Source organism: Gymnoscopelus microlampas (assembly GCF_963454915.1).
Source record: "Gymnoscopelus microlampas genome assembly, chromosome: 6".
Taxonomy (NCBI): Eukaryota; Metazoa; Chordata; class Actinopteri; order Myctophiformes; family Myctophidae; genus Gymnoscopelus; species Gymnoscopelus microlampas.
Window position 1 is genome coordinate 6,617,879 of NC_139943.1, and position 20,124 is coordinate 6,638,002.

General features: G+C 41.4%; 1 protein-coding gene across 1 annotated transcript in view; it reads right to left on the bottom strand.

Annotated features, from left to right (window-relative positions):
• The window catches only part of LOC311046843 (mucin-5B-like), a gene marked incomplete at its 5' end in the record, with an annotated part of 45,642 nt that overhangs the window by 9,908 nt on the left and 15,610 nt on the right, over positions 1 to 20,124 (bottom strand). The window contains 16 exons of the mRNA XM_084059418.1: positions 600 to 783; positions 2,114 to 2,361; positions 3,969 to 4,143; positions 6,381 to 6,498; positions 6,847 to 7,235; positions 8,629 to 8,908; positions 9,113 to 9,350; positions 9,440 to 10,531; positions 11,420 to 13,332; positions 13,990 to 14,374; positions 15,472 to 15,597; positions 16,528 to 16,684; positions 17,486 to 17,725; positions 18,210 to 18,395; positions 18,951 to 19,061; positions 19,803 to 19,944. Coding sequence (XP_083915544.1) covers positions 600 to 783; positions 2,114 to 2,361; positions 3,969 to 4,143; positions 6,381 to 6,498; positions 6,847 to 7,235; positions 8,629 to 8,908; positions 9,113 to 9,350; positions 9,440 to 10,531; positions 11,420 to 13,332; positions 13,990 to 14,374; positions 15,472 to 15,597; positions 16,528 to 16,684; positions 17,486 to 17,725; positions 18,210 to 18,395; positions 18,951 to 19,061; positions 19,803 to 19,944 — 5,984 coding nt within the window. The remainder of the gene's footprint in view (positions 1 to 599; positions 784 to 2,113; positions 2,362 to 3,968; positions 4,144 to 6,380; positions 6,499 to 6,846; positions 7,236 to 8,628; positions 8,909 to 9,112; positions 9,351 to 9,439; positions 10,532 to 11,419; positions 13,333 to 13,989; positions 14,375 to 15,471; positions 15,598 to 16,527; positions 16,685 to 17,485; positions 17,726 to 18,209; positions 18,396 to 18,950; positions 19,062 to 19,802; positions 19,945 to 20,124) is intronic.

Consider the following 20,124-nt stretch of genomic DNA (forward strand, 5'->3'; position numbering starts at 1 on the left):
TGCGGGATAAACAGGTTGACTTAACATTGACCCCCACCAGTATGTCTGTAGCTACTGTACTATGCCACACCCCCCCGTGGTGACGACACGTTGCCAAGCACTATACGTCTGCTGCTATGCTCCTATTCTGATTCTGATTCTCAAATATCTCTGCTGTCGGGCAGGGGAGCCAGATATGCTCCCTATGCAGCTAGACAGCATATACAAATAGCTGCACATACATAATATCACAGTTTGATGATGTGCATGGTTATAGTGACCAAATAAATGTAAAATTGGTACAATCATGGAAAAAATCACATAAAATACTGATGTTTAACATAAGCATCCAAGCTGAATAAACAGAAGTACAGAACTACTCACCACAGTGGCCCTGGGTGTTTTTGAATAAACAGAAGAACACTACTCACCACAGTGGCCCTGGGTGTTTTTGAATAAACAGAAGAACAGTACTACTCACCACAGTGGCCCTGAGTGTTTTTGAATAAACAGAACTACTCACCACAGTGGCCCTGAGTGTTTTTGAATAAACAGAAGAACAGTACTACTCACCACAGTGGCCCTGAGTGTTTTTGAATAAACAGAAGTACAGTACTCACCACAGTGGCCCTGGGTGTTTTTGCCAAAATGCTCGAAGGGGAGGTTGACGCTGAAGCCGCTCACTCCAAACGTGACGACCACGGCCAGGAATGGGATTTCCAGGAGCAGGTTGAGGCCAGAGTTCAGCACCTTGATGCCTTTCTGGGAGTACGGCAGCTTTAATGACACGCCGTCTTTGAGAGCCTGGAGAGATGAAGTCATCACAGAACAAAAACAAAAACAAAACCTCAATCACAACGTGGACGTTTGTCAGAACCAGGCAGCAAGCATCCGTTTTTTTTTTTTAAGACCTGAGGCAGCTTCTAAAGATTACGTTTTTCGGAAAAAAATATTTAAAAAATCATTTTTACGATTTTTCAAAAATAGCAGATCTACAAGTTCATAGCGCGGCACTCGGTGCCGCACTATGAGCTTGTATATCTGCTATTTTTGAATAGCAAAAGAAATCTAAAGTGACACAGATGCGTTCCAGGTCTCAAAGGGTTATGAAGCCCAAAAGGAAGTGCCCTTGCACTTCCTTCCCTGCGGTGCTCATTAACATATGGACTGCCTGAGATTAAAACATTGTTTTTCCGCCGGGGACGCTGTGGGCGCTGGGGGCGTGTCTTCTCCTCCACGTCACCAGACACCCCACCATACCCTAGGTGGGGTTGGCGAAAGGGCCTACTCTGTGTGGAGTTTGCATGTTCTCCCCGTGTCTCCTAGGGTAGTTAATACCCTCACAAAAACATGTAGTAATCCTGGTCACTATACTGCCTCCCCCTGGTCAGCCGGGGCGCCTGATGGAGGGGAAGGGAACTGGTTGGAATAACGTGTTCCTTCCACGCGCTACGTCCAACCAGGGAAACTCCCCCCTGTCAGGTGATAAGGTCAGTTGGCTCTCATGCATTGAAGGAGGCATGAGCTCGGCCCTGGGCTCCAGGAAGGCTGGTGGGGGGAGTGTAGTGCCCAGGATCACTTAGAAAATTGGCACCGGGTGAAAAAAAAGGGTTACAAAATCGTGGGATAAAAATTTAAATATTTTTTAAAAAACATCGTTTTTCATCCCCATGCCAGAGTTTTTACCTTAAATTGACGATCTTTGGAGAGCCGCGGAAGCCACGTTGTAGACACGGAATTAAACAAAGACTGGTGGGTGGAGGAGAGTCTCTGGAGCAAAAACATTCTACAAATCCTAACATAGGAGTGGATGGAAGTGACGTTTTTGGGGATGACGTCACATCCGTCCATTCCTTCTCTCAGAGTCAAGGGATCATTCCTAAGTTGCGTTAGAGCGCCCTCTTGTGGAATTTTCGAAAACGTATTTTTTGGTTGAAAGAACGCATATTTGCGTTCTTCGCAGGCAATGTGCTAATGGCCCGGCAGGTGTCTTCTTCTTTCAATTACCATGATATGCGTTTTTGGAAACGATGTTAAACCATCATTTACTATCAAACATTAAACCAAAGGGTGACGTCACTGTTCCCTCGCTGTCTTATCGTATCATCCTAAACGTGAAACGTTAGTCTTTTACCTCTAACTCCACGGCGCCAATGAGGTTGTGATTCTTGAGCGTGATGACCTCTGATCCGTAGGACACGGTTATGGATCGAGGACAGGACACGGGTTCACGAGGATCGCACATGATGTTGTCGATATAGATCTTTAGATGGTGGCGCAGGGCGATCTCCTCCATCAGGACGTACGTGCAGTTCCCTTGATAGCTGTAGAAGAGTCCGTCAAACGTGATGTAATGAGGGTCGCCCCACCCCTCACACAGACCTGCACACAACAGGCAAACATGTTAGTGGTGCTGGGTGACTTCAACATTCTGACATAGTTCAACTAGCCGATCTACATCGTCACGTTGTGAGCTTGTAGATCGGCTATTTGAACTATTTTAAAAGGTTTTTCAAAATAGTAAAACAATGGCAAAAAGGTTTAGGGATAAGGGGTAAGATAGGGCCCTAAAGCTTAAAGGGGATACACCATGAATTTCTTTTTTTGGGCTCCCCAGTGTCTCTTGTACCCCAATTTTTTTTTTTTTTTAACATTCAGTCATTCATTCTCATTTCAGAGATTTTCAGAATTGGCGTGTCTGAACAGGCCATCTCAGAATGGCAATGTTGCTTACATCACTTGCATTTCTGCCCATGTATTTTGACAGACAGAATTGCTCAGTAGCACCCCTATGCCCAACAGGACGTTTTGGTATTGCAGCTGAAAGTGCTTTATAAGCCAGAGAGAAGTTAGTTGGAATGAGTATATCTGAGGCTTGATTTAGGCTCAAACCTTTTGAAAAACATTTGAGGGACATAAACAATATGATATTAAATATTATTATTATTTTTTAAATTCATGGTGTAGTCCCTTTAAAGGTATGGTAAGTGATATTTTGTGTTAAAATAAGTGTTAAATAGCTCTATATTGTGATAGTGCTCTTTGCTATAGAGTGTTTGTTCGGTAACAGGTTTCTCCCTGTCTCTCCAGCTCTTATATTTTCAGGTAGGGGTACCAATTTCATCCAATCAGGAGAGAGAACTCATACAGGATACAGGAAAAACACGTGTAATTGAAAGTGATGACACAAAGAAATGAGCAGACTGCAACACTGTAAAATTTAAGCTGATAAGTCTCTGAGACTCCGCCGGTCATTTGACCATTTAAAGGGATATTTCACTTTAAAAAAAAATGTTTGGTAATTTTATCGTCTACTCAGGCTTACTCAGGCTTTTGTGAGCCCCCCGTGTCAGTGTTTAAGTTGCTTGAAAAAGTATTTAGATATTTGATATTAATTTTATCAGACACGGCCCCTTCCTATACAAACCCATTGTAACTTCAAACTCCATTTTTTAACATGTTAGATTCATCAGAAACACCTGTCCTTGGTTCTGGTGACTCATCCTGCCCTCCTAATACGTGAGGGGCCGTGTTTTTTTTATTACTTTTTTCATTTATTTTATATGTTTTTTTATTGTATTTAATTTGTTTTCATTTTATCATAAAAATATTTAAAATAAATGAAAAAAAGTAATTGAAAAAACACGGCCTCCTCACGTATTATAAGGACAATATCAGTCACCAGAACCAAGGATGGGTGTTTCTGATTAATCTAACATGGTTAAAATGGAGTTTGAAGTTACAATGGGTTTGTATAGGAAGGGGGCGTGTCTGATAAAATTAATATCAAATATCTAAATACTGAATCAACGACTGTAATAGCTGATGTACAAGCTCACAGCGTTGTGAGCTTGTGCATCGAAAATGAAAGCCAGTGGCAGGCTATGTATTGTACTGTATGTGTTGTCTAGAATCAACTCACAGTCGCAGACATAGTGTTGACAGCAGGCTATGTATGGTACTGTATGTGTTGTCTGGGATTAACTCACAGTCGCAGACATAGTGCTGACAGCAGTAGTTTTCATCCCATACAAGAATGGGCTTCTTCCCGTTGGTACAGGTGATCTCCTCGAGTGGCGGACACTCGTATGGAATGATCTCGATGGTGTTGTTCTCGATGCATCTGGCCATGGTGCAGTTACACAGCAAGAACGTCTCGTTTGTCTGGCAAAGAAACAGAGGAAAGTCAACGGCGTTCAAACATATCAGGGGCCTTTAGAAAAACAGCCCTTTAGTGACAGTAAAATTGTACCCTCCCCCTCATTATCATAACACAACAGGTGTGGGCATGAGGGGGAGGACGAGGGACTAGGACAGGTGGGTGGTGCTAAGGTGGTGGAGGAGGTGCTAAGGTGAGAATCAGGTATACTTAATGAACTGGAGGCGTGTCCACATAAAAACATAATTTTAACAATTTCTGTACACTTTTTTTTAACAAAATCTTCCTCCTAGTATAACCATAATACCTGATGATTATGTTTTAGAGGGGGAAAAAAATCACTGAAAATCACGGCACCCCGTCTTTAAAGCACACTTTCTCTAAACATCTAGTGTGCTTTGACATTTTGTGACAACCACACATTATTACTGCAATATATACAACTATACAATATACTTGTATTTACTGCATCTTTACCTTGTGCGCGCGTATACAGTGGCAAATGCTATACCCTAAAAAAAAAAAAAAAAAAAAAATATATATATATATATATGTATATATATATATATATATATTATTTATTTATTTAATAAATACAAAAATCGGCCACTTTCTACCTGGCTTCCCTATTTGGGCATGTCATTATAGGTGAATATCTTGATTCGGCAATTTGTCATGACAAAGACCGGTGGGTCTTGATATTTTGGTGTGTGGGCACAATATGTTTGTAAACCACTGGTTTGAAGGTGTTGTATTGTATTTACCATCTTATCCCATTCAGGACAGTCGGGTGTAACACCAGGAGAAGTAGAAGGTATTGGTGGTCTTGTCGTGGTTGTGGTAACACCAGCCACTGCTTCTGTTGTATGTTGTGGTGGGGTTGTGGTGCTGCAGTCGACCGTTGCGTTCCATAACTCACAAATGCCGGAGCATATGATTGTCAGACACACTCCCATTCCAAGGTCTTTGTTCTCATATATTGTCGTTCCTAAAAGCCAAAGAGAAAAGTATTTGTAAATGATTAAGAGTTCTTCCTTGCTTTGTGGGTGAAACGTCTGGGGTGTCATTTGTTTCGTTTGTTAATTTTGGGGGTCCTGTAAAACCCTCTGAGACTGTAGAAGTTATAACGTATTAAAACATACGAGTTGAGTTTGAGTGGAGTTGATGATGCATAACACAAGGCCTGATGCATAAGAGATTATAATATAATAGAATTCAAATTAAGAATTCCACTAATATCTAAACTATTTATTGTGTCACTACGTGACACAATAAGTGACTTAATCATAGTCATCAGCATACAATAACAGAGCTTGTTTACATCAGCTATTCTTGCCACTGTATCTTTGAAGATTTTTGAAAAAGACTAAAACTAAAAACATTTTCTCTTTGATTTTAGTTACTTTTAGATAGGTTTGTAAACACACTACAGTCTCAGTCTCATTAAATGCCAGACAAACAAACCTCAGTGTCTCAGTTTCAAGTCAATGTATTAAATGTAAACGTAATTTACAATCAAATTACCCAACAGAAACTAACCCAACAGAAACTAACAGAAAAAAAACAACAGAAACTAACAGAATCCAACCAGAAACCGCGCGTGCGAAAAAAAAGTTTCTGGTTGGATTCTGTTAGTTTCTGTTGGGTTTTTGGTTACTTTATTTCAGTTATAGGGTTAGGGTTAGGGTTAGGGTTAGATTAGGGTTAGGTTTTTTAATTCATATTTTTGCCTGATTTTACTGATTTATTATTAATTCCCAGAATTTCCCAGCATAACATTTGGGAAGGCTTAGCCTATCCTAGCCTTCATTACCCGCCGCCTCTGCTTGCCACTGTATCTTTGAAGATTTTTGAAAAAGACTAAAACTAAAAACATTTTCACTTTGATTTTAGTTACTTTTAGATAGTTTTGTAAACACACTACAGTCTCAGATAGTTCTTGTTTTTTTTTTGTAAATACAATACAATATTAATATTAAATGCCAGACAAACAAACCTCAGTAGAAATACCATCTTTAACACAAAGCTATGCATCAAGAAAAAATCACACCCTGTGTGAAGAGAGTGGTGCCATTGATGAGTACACACCCCATGAACCCTTGAATTTATATTTGTCGCATTCCTGGGCCAATAATTAAGATTAAAATAATTTATTTTGGGTGAACTACTCCTTTAATTCATGCTATGACAGGACTGTGCTCCATTCTTACCAGGTGGGTAAAGAACACCGTCAACGATGCACACGCAGGGTGTAGTTCCAGATGTTCCTGGAGTTGGGCTGGTTGGACCAGATGTGGTTGAAGGTGTCATCGTGGAGTGAGGCGTAGTTGGTGTAGTTGTAGACTTGGGTGTTGTACTGCCTGTTGTCGTTGTAGTTGTAGTTGTTGGTGTAGTTGTAGTTGTAGATTCAGGTGTAGTACTGCCTATGGTGGTTGGTGTAGTTGTAGACTTGGGTGTTGTACTGCCTGTTGTCGTTGTAGTTGTAGTTGTAGATTCGGGTGTAGAACTACCTATGGTAGTTGGTGTAGTTGTAGACTTGGGCGTTGTACTACCTGTTGTCGATGTAGTTGGTGTTGTAGTTGGTGTAGTTGTAGACTTGGATGTTGAACTACCTATGGTGGTTGGTGTAGTTGTAGACTTGGGTGTAGTACTGCCTGTTGTCGATGTTGTTGGTGTAGTTGTAGTTGTAGACTCGGGTGTAGAACTACCTATGGTAGTTGGTGTAGTTGAAGACTTGGGTGTTGTACTGCCTATGGTAGTTGGTGTAGTCGTAGATCCAGGTGTAGTACTGCCTGTTGTAGTTGGTGTAGTCGTAGATCCAGGTGTAGTACTGCCTGTTGTAGTTGGTGTAGTCGTAGATCCAGGTGTAGTACTGCCTGTTGTAGTTGGTGTAGTCGTAGATCCAGGTGTAGTACTGCCTGTTGTAGTTGGTGTAGTCGTAGATCCAGGTGTAGTACTGCCTGTTGTAGTTGGTGTAGTCGTAGATCCAGGTGTAGTACTGCCTGTTGTTGTTGTTGTAGTTGTTGTTGGTGAAGTTGTAGATTCGGGTGTGGTACTGCCTATGGTAGTTGGTGTAGTCGTAGACTTGGGCGTAGTACTACCTGTTGGTGTGGTTGTAGACTCGGTTGTCGTGCTAGTTGGCATCGTAGTTGGTGTGGTTGTAGACTTGGTCGTTGGTGTAGATTTGGGTGTAGTACTACCTATGGTAGTTGGTGTAGTTGTAGACTCGGTCGTCGTCGTGGTGGTTGGTGTAGATTTGGGTGTAGTTCTACCTATGGTAGTTGGTGTGGTTGTAGACTCGGTTGTCGTGGTGGTTGGTGTAGATTTGGGTGTAGTACTACCTATGGTAGTTGGTGTAGTCGTAGATCCAGGTGTAGTACTGCCTGTTGTAGTTGGTGTAGTTGTAGACTTGTGCGTTGTACTACCTGTTGTCGATGTAGTTGTAGTTGGTGTGGTTGTGGTAACCTCAACCTGTGCTCCTGTTGTATGTTGTGGTGGGGTTGTGGTGCTGCAGTCGACCGTTACGTTCCATAACTCACAAATGCCGGAGCATGTGAGTGTCAGACACACTCCCATTCCAAGGTCTTTGTTCTCATATATTGTTGTTCCTAAAAGCCAGAGAGAAAAGTATTTGTAAATGATCAAGGGTTCTTCCTTGCTTTGTGAGTGAAACGTCTGGGGTGTCATTTGTTTCGTTTGTTAATTTTGGGGGTCCTGTAAAACCCTCTGAGACAAAACATACAAGTTGAGTTTGAGTGGAGTTGATGATGCATAACAAAAAAAAACACAAGGCCTGATGCATAAGAGATAGAATTCAAATTAGGAATTCCACTAATATCTAAACGTTGTAGTGACACAAAAATGACGTAATCATAGTCATCAACATACAATAACAGAGCTTGTTTAGATCAGCTATTCTTACCACTGTGTCTTTGAAGATTTTTGAAAAAGACTAAAACTAAAAACATTTTCTCTTTGATTTTAGTTACTTTTAGATAGTTTTGTAAACACACTACAGTCTCAGATACTTCTTGTTTTTTTTGTAAATACAATACAATATTAATATTAAATGCCAGACAAACAAACCTCAGTGAAAGACTCATTGCAAACACACATAGTTTTTTTTTTACAGACTAGAAATACCATCTTTAACACAAAGCTATGCATCAAGAAAAATCTGCTTACTTTTAGGTAAATGCATTAAATTTAAACGTAATTTACTATCAAATACACACCCCATGAACCCTTGAATTCATTAATTTGTTTTTGTCGCATTCCTGCGCCAATAATTAGACCGGTCATCAAATGATTGGCTCAGGAATGCGAAAAAAATAAAAAAATAAAAAATCTCCATGAATTCAAGTCATCATGGGGTGTCATTGACAGAACATAAGTCATTTTGTTTGGGTGAACTACTCCTTTAATTCATGCTATGACAGGACTGTGCTCCATTCTTACCAGGTGGGTAATGAACACCGTCAACGATGCACACGCAGGGTGTAGTTCCAGATGTTCCTGGAGTTGGGCTGGTTGGACCAGATGTGGTTGAAGGTGTCGTCGTGGAGTGAGGCGTAGTTGGTGTAGTTGTAGACTTGGGTGTTGTACTGCCTGTTGTTGTTGTAGTTGTTGTTGTTGGTGTAGTTGTAGATTCGGGTGTAGTACTGCCTATGGTGGTTGGTGTAGTTGTAGACTTGGGTGTTGTACTGCCTGTTGTCGTTGTAGTTGTAGTTGTTGGTGTAGTTGTAGTTGTAGATTCGGGTGTAGTACTGCCTATGGTGGTTGGTGTAGTTGTAGACTTGGGCGTTGTACTACCTGTTGTCGATGCAGTTGGTGTTGTAGTTGGTGTAGTTGTAGACTTGGTTGTTGAACTACCTATGGTGGTTGGTGTAGTTGTAGACTTGGGTGTAGTACTGCCTGTTGTCGTTGTAGTTGTTGTTGGTGTAGTTGTAGTTGTAGATTCGGGTGTAGAACTACCTATGGTAGTTGGTGTAGTTGAAGACTTGGGTGTTGTACTGCCTGTTGTAGTTGGTGTAGTTGTAGATCCAGGTGTAGTACTGCCTGTTGTAGTTGGTGTAGTCGTAGCAGGTGTAGTACTGCCTGTTGTTGTTGTAGTTGTTGTTGGTGAAGTTGTCGATTCGGGTGTGGTACTGCCTATGGTAGTTGGTGCAGTCGTAGACTTGGGCGTAGTACTGCCTGTTGGTGTGGTTGTAGACTCGGTTGTCGTGCTAGTTGGCATTGTAATTGGTGTAGTTGTAGACTCGGTTGTCGTGGTGGTTGGTGTAGATTTGGGTGTAGTACTACCTATGGTAGTTGGTGTGGTTGTAGACTCGGTCGTCGTGGTGGTGGTTGGTGTAGATTTGGGTGTAGTACTACCTATGGTAGTTGGTGTGGTTGTAGACTCGGTTGTCGTGCTAGTTGGCATCGTTGTTGGTGTAGTTGTAGACTCGGTTGTCGTGCTAGTTGGCATCGTAGTTGGTGTGGTTGTAGACTCGGTCGTTGTGGTGGTTGGTGTAGATTTGGGTGTAGTTGTTGTACCAGCTGTTGTTGTACTTGGTGGTGTAGTGGTTGTACCAGCTGTTGTTGTACTTGGTGGTGCAGTGGTTGTACCAGCTGTTGTTGTAGTTGGTGGTGTAGTCGTAGCATTGAAACACTCGACACAACATTCCACTCTGATCTTGTAGTTGTAACACTTGAACGGACGTTCCTTCTGCTCTTCTTTCCGACACATTAAACCGTAGCTGATGTTACAATGAACCTTCTGACGACTTTCAGCCACAAAGTCCTCCAGGTCCATGTCAGGATAGTCTGACGCTTTACATTCTATATCGTTGGGCTTTTCACAGATTGTCTTTCCGTTCTCTTTGATGTTCTCGTAGGTTTCATAGTCACTTCCATCCACTCTATCCATGGGGTTATCCACGTCAAACCACTCTGTCCACTCACAGGTTGGGATACAAGGAGTAGTTACCTGGGTTGGAGATGTAGTTGCTGTGCTCCCTGTTGTTGTTGTTGTTGTAGTAGTTGGTGTTGTTGTTGTAGACTTGGGTGTAGTACTACCTATGGTAGTTGGTGTGGTTGTAGACTCGGTTGTCGTGGTGGTTGGTGTAGATTTGGGTGTAGTACTACCTATGGTAGTTGGTGTAGTCGTAGATCCAGGTGTAGTACTGCCTGTTGTAGTTGGTGTAGTTGTAGACTTGGGCGTTGTACTACCTGTTGTCGATGTAGTTGTAGTTGGTGTGGTTGTGGTAACCTCAACCTGTGCTCCTGTTGTATGTTGTGGTGGGGTTGTGGTGCTGCAGTCGACCGTTGCGTTCCATAACTCACAAATGCCGGAGCATATCAGTGTCAGACACACTCCCATTCCAAGGTCTTTGTTCTCATATATTGTCGTTCCTAAAAGCCAGAGAGAAAAGTATTTGTAAATGATCAAGGGTTCTTCCTTGCTTTGTGGGTGAAACGTCTGGGGTGTCATTTGTTTCGTTTTTATTAATTTTAGGGGTCCTGTAAAACCCTCTGAGACTGTAGAAGTTATAACGTATAAAAAAAAACATACAAGTTGAGTTTGAGTGGAGTTGATGATGCATAACAAAAAAAAACACAAGGCCTGATGCATAAGAGATTATAATATAATAGAATTCAAATTAAGAATTCCACTAATATCTAAACGTTGTAGTGACACAAAAATGACTTAATCTAATCATAGTCATCAACATACAATAACAGAGCTTGTTTAGATCAGCAATGCTTGCCACTGTATCTTTGAAGATTTTTGAAAAAGACTAAAACTAAAAACATTTTGTCTTTGATTTTAGTTACTTTTAGATAGTTTTGTAAACACACTACAGTCTCAGATACTTCTTGTTTTTTTTGTAAATACAATACAATATTAATATTAAATGCCAGACAAACAAACCTCAGTGAACACTCATTGCAAACACACATAGTTTTTTTTTTTACAGACTAGAAATACCATCTTTAACACAAAGCTATGCATCAAGAAAAATCTGCTTACTTTTAAGTAAATGCATTACATTTAAACGTAATTTACTATCAAATACACACCCCATGAACCCTTGAATTCATTCATTTGTTTTTGTCGCATTCCTGCGCCAATAATTAGACCGGTAATAAAATGATTGGCTCAGGAATGCGACAAAAATAAATAAAAAATCTCTATGAATTCAAGTCGTCATGGGGTGTCATTGACAGAACATAAGTCATTTTGTTTGGGTGAACTACTCCTTTAATTCATGCTATGACAGGACTGTGCTCCATTCTTACCAGGTGGGTAATGAACACCGTCAACGATGCACACGCAGGGTGTAGTTCCAGATGTTCCTGGAGTTGGGCTGGTTGGACCAGATGTGGTTGAAGTGGAGTGAGGCGTAGTTGGTGTAGTTGTAGACTTGGGTGTTGTACTGCCTGTTGTCGTTGTAGTTGGAGTTGTAGTTGTTGGTGTAGTTGTAGTTGTAGATTCAGGTGTAGTACTGCCTATGGTGGTTGGTGTAGTTGTAGACTTGGGTGTAGTACTGCCTGTTGTCGTTGTAGTTGTTGTTGGTGTAGTTGTAGTTGTAGATGCGGGTGTAGAACTACCTATGGTAGTTGGTGTGGTTGAAGACTTGGGTGTTGTACTGCCTGTTGTAGTTGGTGTAGTTGTAGATCCAGGTGTAGTACTGCCTGTTGTAGTTGGTGTAGTCGTAGCAGGTGTAGTACTGCCTGTTGTTGTTGTAGTTGTTGTTGGTGAAGTTGTCGATTCGGGTGTGGTACTGCCTATGGTAGTTGGTGCAGTCGTAGACTTGGGCGTAGTACTGCCTGTTGGTGTGGTTGTAGACTCGGTTGTCGTGCTAGTTGGCATTGTAATTGGTGTAGTTGTAGACTCGGTTGTCGTGGTGGTTGGTGTAGATTTGGGTGTAGTACTACCTATGGTAGTTGGTGTGGTTGTAGACTCGGTCGTCGTGGTGGTGGTTGGTGTAGATTTGGGTGTAGTACTACCTATGGTAGTTGGTGTGGTTGTAGACTCGGTTGTCGTGCTAGTTGGCATCGTAGTTGGTGTGGTTGTAGACTCGGTCGTCGTGGTGGTTGGTGTAGATTTGGGTGTAGTGGTTGTACCAGCTGTTGTTGTAGTTGGTGGTGCAGTGGTTGTACCAGCTGTTGTTGTAGTTGGTGGTGTAGTGGTTGTACCAGCTGTTGTTGTAGTTGGTGGTGTAGTGGTTGTACCAGCTGTTGTTGTAGTTGGTGGTGTAGTGGTTGTACCAGCTGTTGTTGTAGTTGGTGGTGTAGTGGTTGTACCAGCTGTTGTTGTAGTTGGTGGTGCAGTGGTTGTACCAGCTGTTGTTGTAGTTGGTGGTGTAGTGGTTGTACCAGCTGTTGTTGTAGTTGGTGGTGTAGTGGTTGTACCAGCTGTTGTTGTAGTTGGTGGTGCAGTGGTTGTACCAGCTGTTGTTGTAGTTGGTGGTGTAGTGGTTGTTGTAGTTGGTGGTGTAGTCGTAGCATTGAAACATTCGACACAACATTCCACTCTGATCTTGTAGTTGTAACACTTTAGCGGACGTTGCTTCTGCTCTTCTTTCCGACACATTAAACCGTAGCTGATGTTACAATGAACCTTCTGACCACTTTCAGCCACATAGTCCTCCAGGTCCATGTCAGGATAGTCTGACGCTTTACATTCTATATCGTTGGGCTTTTCACAGATTGTCTTTCCGTTCTCTTTGATGTTCTCGTAGGTTTCATAGTCACTTCCATCCACTCTATCCATGGGGTTATCCACGTCAAACCACTCTGTCCACTCACAGGTTGGGATACAAGGAGTAGTTACCTGGGTTACTTCTGTAGTTGCTGTGCTCCCTGTTGTTGTTGTTGTTGTTGTTGTTGTTGTAGTAGTTGGTGTTGTTGTTGTAGTACTACCTATGGTAGTTGGTGTGGTTGTAGACTCAGTTGTCGTGGTGGTTGGTGTAGATGTGGGTGTAGTACTACCTATGGTAGTTGGTGTGGTTGTAGACTCGGTTGTCGTGGTGGTTGGTGGAGTTGTTGATCGTGTTGTTGATGGTGTTGTTGTTGTTGATGGTGTTGTTGTTGTTGAAGACTGAGTGGTAGTTGTAGTGGTGGGTGGTGGTGTTGGTGGAGTTGTTGATGGTGTTGTTGATGGTGTAGTTGTAGACTGGGTGGTAGTTGTAGTGGTAGGTGGTGGTGTTGGTTGAGTTGTTGATGGTGTTGTTGATGGTGTAGTTGTAGACTGAGTGGTAGTTGTAGTGGTGGGTGGTGGTGTTGGTGGAGTTGTTGATGGTGTTGTTGATGGTGTTGTTGTTGATGGTGTTGTTGATGGTGTTGTTGATGGTGTTGTTGTAGACTGGGTGGTAGTTGTAGTGGTGGGAGGTGGTGTTGGTGGTGGAGTTGTTGATGGTGTAGTTGTGGACTGGGTGGTGGTGGTGGTAGTGGTGGTTGGTGTAGGTGGAGTTGTAGTGATGGGTGGTGGTGTTGATGGAGTTGTTGATGGTGTTGTTGTTGTTGGTGGTGGTGTTGGTGGAGTTGTTGTTGTTGATGATGGTGTAGTTGTGGACTGGGTGGTGGTGGTAGTGGTGGTTGGTGTAGTTGTAGTGGTGGGTGGTGGTGTTGGTGGAGTTGTTGATGGTGTTGTTGGTGGTGGTGTTGATGGAGTTGTTGATGGTGTTGTTGGTGGTGTTGTTGGTGGTGTTGTTGGTGGTGTTGTTGATGGTGTTGTTGTAGACTGGGTGGTAGTTGTAGTGGTGGGAGGTGGTGTTGGTGGAGTTGTTGATGGTGTTGTTGGTGGTGTTGTTGGTGGTGTTGTTGGTGGTGTTGTTGGTGGTGTTGTTGATGGTGTTGTTGTAGACTGGGTGGTAGTTGTAGTGGTGGGAGGTGGTGTTGGTGGAGTTGTTGATGGTGTTGTTGGTGGTGTAGTTGTGGACTGGGTGGTAGTGGTGGTAGTGGTGGTTGGTGTAGTTGTAGTGGTGGGTGGTGGTGTTGATGGAGTTGTTGATGGTGTTGTTGTTGGTGGTGGTGTTGGTGGAGTTGTGCCACAGGACTCGTTAGTAAAGATCACGGTAGTGTTGATGCAGATTGCATAGTAACACATCCCCAGGTTATCGGTCACATTGTAGATGACCTCATAGTCGTCATACTGAACGCCGTTGTAGAAACATCCTTCACACGTATCCACACACATCAGCTTCTCCTCGTCGAATAAGGGCTTATCTTCTGGACACTCTGGGTAACAGCCTAGAAAAACACATGGAATAAGGGCTTATCTTCTGGAAAAACACATTGAATAAGGGCTTATCTTCTGGAAAAACACATTGAATAAGGGCTTATCTTCTAGAAAAACACATTGAATAAGGGCTTATCTTCTAGAAAAACACATTAAATAAGTGCTTATCTTCTAGAAAAACACATTGAATAAGGGCTTATCTTCTGGAAAAACACATTGAATAAGGGCTTATCTTCTAGAAAAACACATTGAATAAGGGCTTATCTTCTGGAAAAACACATTGAATAAGGGCTTATCTTCTAGAAAAACACATTGAATAAGGGCTTATCTTTTAGAAAAACACACTGAATAAGGGCTTATCTTCTAGAAAAACACATTGAATAAGGGCTTATCTTCTGGAAAAACACATTGAATAAGGGCTTATCTTCTGGAAAAACACATTGAATAAGGGCTTATCTTCTGGAAAAACACATTGAATAAGGGCTTATCTTCTAGAAAAACAAATTGAATAAGGACTTATCTTCTAGAAAAACACATTGAATAAGGGCTTATCTTCTGGAAAAACACATTGAATAAGGGCTTATCTTCTGGAAAAACACATTGAATAAGGGCTTATCTTCTAGAAAAACACATTGAATAAGGACTTATCTTCTAGAAAAACACATTGAATAAGGGCTTATCTTCTGGAAAAACACATTGAATAAGGGGCTTATCTTCTAGAAAAAACACATTGAATAAGGGATTATCTTCTGGACACTGGGTAGCAGCCTAGAAAAACACAGCTGGGTTACAGCTGAACTTGTTTGTTTTAACCACAAAAAAAATGTTTTCAGACAGATATGAGAATAAAAGCCTGTATTTGGGGGGCCCCTGAGAATGGACGCGAGACAAAAAAAATATTTCAAAATAGGGCCCATGTTTAAAAAACAAAATTCCCCTGTAAGCAATATAGCATCCCCACATTCTTATAAAAAAAAAGAAAAACAATTGTCATGTCATTGCTGAATTGAAATGACATGAACATATTATATACGGTGAGTATCCTTATTTAATTGAAGTGTTATGTTCAAACCATATGATGGATAAATAAGGACCAAAAGGTTCTTACCCTCCATTGTGGGTACAGAGTTGTTGGTGCAAATCCCCAGGGGATTTCTACATGTCTTGTAACAAGGGCAGGGATGGTAATGCCAGACACACTCCTTTGGGCCGTTGTAATAGTCACAGAACACCGCTAAGAGAGAGAGAAAAACAAATATATAGTATTGTGTTACTAAATCAAAGAATGAATTGAACATGTCAGTAAATAATTGCCTTAATCATTTGTTTTAGTTAATAGTTCTATATCAGTGGTTTTCAACCAGTGGTTCGGGGACCACCAGTGGTCCTTGTGGGGGGTACCAGGGGGTCCCCAACAAAATCAGTTAACATAGCGTCAGAATCTTTTTAACCACTTAGCTTTGGCTATTCAAAAATAGCAGATCTACAAGCTCATAGCGCGGCACCGAGTGCCGCGCTATGAGCTTGTAGATCTGCTATTTTTGAAAAATCTCGAAAATGTGTGCATGTCTTTGAATATGTTTATTTTAAGAGAACCTTTTTAACTCTAAATCTTTGCTTCTGGGGGTCCCTGGCACAAAACATTTTCAGATGGGGGTCCACAGCCAAATGTTTATCAATTTAGGGATCCTTGGCATAAAAAAGGTTGAAAACCACTGTCCTATATAGTAATATATACAGTGACATTTGATAAGAACATCCATAACAACAAATTGTTGGTGTGTGTGTTCTTCCATAGAACCTGGCGTCTATAAGAAACAAGCAACCAGCGTCATCTTGTTCTGAACCAACGGTGGCTCGTTCGCGACATTCAGTGCATGTTTGAGTATCATGAGACTCCACTATGAGCAGGAGTAGAGAAAAAACTAACTTAGCATCGGTTATATTAGGCGAATTTCAGCCTTCCACGCGCCTCCCATTTTGCCAACGGAGTGGGTCTCCAGACTGGACGAATGGGGAATCTCTGGAATATCTCAACGTCCCTTCCTACGTTGGTGAGTGATTAGCGACACATCAAAGATAACACTTAACATGTCCGGATCTCTCCTTTAAGACAGATCTCTGGGGTTCTCCATGCTACACAGTAAAGAGTCAGTGTACTTACGACAGATCTCTGGGGTTCTCCAGGCCACACAGGTTCCAGCCTCGGTGCAGGCCTGAGCGTAGGCTGACACAGCCGTACAGAAGCACTCACAGTCCCCTCCGCTATCACACGCACACGAGTCCCTCACACAGCTCTCATAGAACGGGATGGGATTCACCTGGACAGCATTAAATATGGCACTTACTATCAAAATACTTTTTACTACCGTAAAATACCACTTTAACCACTTAACCCATTAAGACCTGAGGCCGATTCTACAAATGTCTTTTAAATCCTAACCTTTTTCTGAAAAACGTATGTTGCTATGGTTCCCTGCCAAGGTAAAGTGCAGTAACTACGAAAAAAAAAATCACTGAAAAATGGGTTTAAAAGTGATTCAACTGGTCAGCCAAATGAGATATCGGCATATAAGTGATATTGCACTAATTTTGCATCTGTTCTTGAGGTAATTGTTTTCCCCCAAAATCACAAAGGCTAATTTGACCTTTGGGATACACAAATAAAGTCGGCGTGTCCAAAAACGTAGTTACTGCTCTTTACCTTGGCAGGGCAGTATAATGGTTCTCTTTGAATAGCCAACGCTAAAATCAAAAATGACACAGATGCCTTCCTGGTTTCAATGAGTTAAGACCTATATACTTCGTAGTACGACAAATAGCAAAAACAATGCCGATCTGCAGTGCTTGTAGAACTAGAGGTTTTTTAAGATTTTTAAAATGTGTGTGTTCATGTTTTTATTTACTGTATTTGAATTTAGTTTGTAACACTGTGTATATAAAAAGAAAACAAGAAAATCAAAGCAATTAGAATAATATGTAAACATGAAATGTAATATGAAGTAACAGCAAAATAAAAGTACAGACAATTTGTTAAAGAAATTCTCTTCTTTTGGAGGAAAAAAATGATCTGCCCAAAATAGGGACACCAGGGTTAAAGTAGTTTAATCAAATATTGTTACCTTATTGTGACAATCTTTGAAGGTCTCTCCTTTGATGATGCTGCATTGTATTTTAGCCCAGTTGTGACGGGTGGGCTTGACGGAACAGGCGTCGGTGACGATGTCAGCATCTGGACAGGAACTGGACGCCTTCCAGCTGTTGGCAAACTCCAGGGCGCTGCTGACCACCATCTGACCCTGAGTGGTGAAGTCGTTCTGCCCGTCCTCATCGAAGTCTCCACACAGCCCACACACCTTCCCCTTTATAAAATATATGAATATTATTCATAGTTAATTATGTCATAATGCCTGATTTACGTTATACTTAAAATAGCAGATCTACAAGCTCATGTTGCAGCGCGATCGGCTATTTTCCGAGCATGACACCCACACACAACCAAGCATAAAATAACTAGTCTTAGTTCTACTATATAATGGCCGCGGACCCCCATCTGAAAATGTTTTATGCCCGGGACCCCAGAATAGACGATTTGTGTTAAAATCTTCAAAATCATAAAAAAAAACAATTTCAAGATTTTTTAAAAATATTCAAAAATAGCAGATATACAAGCTCGCAGCGTGGCATGAAGTGACGCTCTGTGAGCTTGTACATCTGCTATTTTTGAGAACCACTGTTCTAAACCACTGTTCTAAATCCTATAGGAAAAACTTATGTTGCTATTTATAGCTAAAATGACACAGATGCTTTGCGGGTTCCAATGGGTTAAGTTAAGCAGTAACTTACGCTGTGCTTGGGCTGCAGAATGATGCGGACGGTGGTCTTGCGATCCCACATCACTGAGAGGCCGATGGCCGTGTCTACCACCAGGTACAGCCCTACCGTCCTCACGTTGTGTTTGATGTGAGCCCCATGGCCATGGCCCAGGTCCAGCTCCTCATAGGTCCCCTTAGACAGCTTCACCTCTGTTCTCTGGAGAACAAACACAACAAGCATTACTGTAGGTCTATTTATTTTAACCCATTAAGACGCATCTGTGTGTCATTTTTTGATTTCTTTGGCTATTCAAAAATAGCAGATCTACAAGCTCATAGCGCGGCACCGAGTGCCGCGCTATGAGCTTGTATATCTGCTATTTTTGAAAAATCTTGAAAATGTGTGCAACTCTTTGTATGTATGTATATATTTTATCAAATCTTTGAAAGATTTTATTATTCAAAGATTTGCACACATTTTCACGATTTTTTTCCCAAAAATAGCAGATCTATTGAATCAGATTTCAATAGCAGATCTACAAGCTCGCTATGAGCTTGTATATCTGCTATTTTTGAATAGCCTAAATTTAAAAATGTGTCAATCTAAAAATAACACAGATTCTTTCCCGGTCTAAATGCCAAATGGGTTGAATTATTATTATTATTTTTTTACATTTCTGCAGAAGTAACGGTTTTGGACATACAAGGTTGCATCATAAAAACATGAAAGTGAATAAAAGTAATAAGTCATGCTGCATATGAGCGGTTTTACCCCCAGCTGGATGCGGACTGATTTGGAGCAGGTGGTCCCTGTGGTCCCACACGGCATGTTCTCTGTGATGACCCGGAAGCTGTCCTGGGACGTCCTGTTGCCACATTTGTTCTTTTGTTCCATGAAACACATTGTTAGACATGTACAGTGTTCATTTTGTGTACGTATAAATGTTGGAAGCCAGTGTATGTATATACAATTATGTGTATGCTGCTTGTTCCTGATATGATCAAATACAAATACAGTCAAACATATATAAATCATGGTTATCATTTGATTACCAGGAGCAAGTTATGCTTGCATTTCTCATGAATTTACCAGAACCTGGATGATTTACATTAAAGCCACAATCCATAGGTTCTATGTATGGCTAGTGTCCTCTGCTTCAAATAACTTTATTGACGCTAGTCAACCAATATTGTTCTACCCGACAAGCTTCCATACAGATTGGTTCAACAATTTTATTACATTTTTTCATTTTTTTTAATCCCGGATTGTAGCTTTGCAATCAAACCTTTTCATTTAGTGTATATTTATAATTAAGATTAGCTTCCGTCTTTAACCCCTTTTTGTAACTATACCTTTCAGGACGCGAACCCCATTTGGGGTTCCTGTTGCTATGTACAGTACAGTATATAGCAACATACATGTTTTGTAATTTTTGAAGTTTTTCAGAAAACTTAAGTCAGGATTTAGAAGGCTTTTTTATAATCGGCCTCTGGTCTAAATGGGTTAAATGTATGATAGTCAAGAGAGTTGCATTGAAAGTGGATTAATTATTTACAAGTACATTGTTATTTTTGGTACCTCTGCACGTTAACAATTGACGTTAAAATGTGTTGCATTATTTACCTGGACAGCCACATAGCTACATTTGCCCTGGAAGTCGTATGTTTGCTGGTCAAAGGTGCTGTGATGTCCGGTTCCATAGATAGTGCAGGTTCCTGGACATTTGTTCTGCGTACATTCCCACTTCCCTCTGCCTCTGCAGGTGCTGCAAGGAGGACAACAGTGAATCAAGCATATTTAACCTGATTTAGGAGACAGTCACACACACACACACACACACACACACACACACACACACACACACACACACACACACACACACACACACACACACACACACACACACACACACACACACACACACACACACACTCTGAAGGAAGCG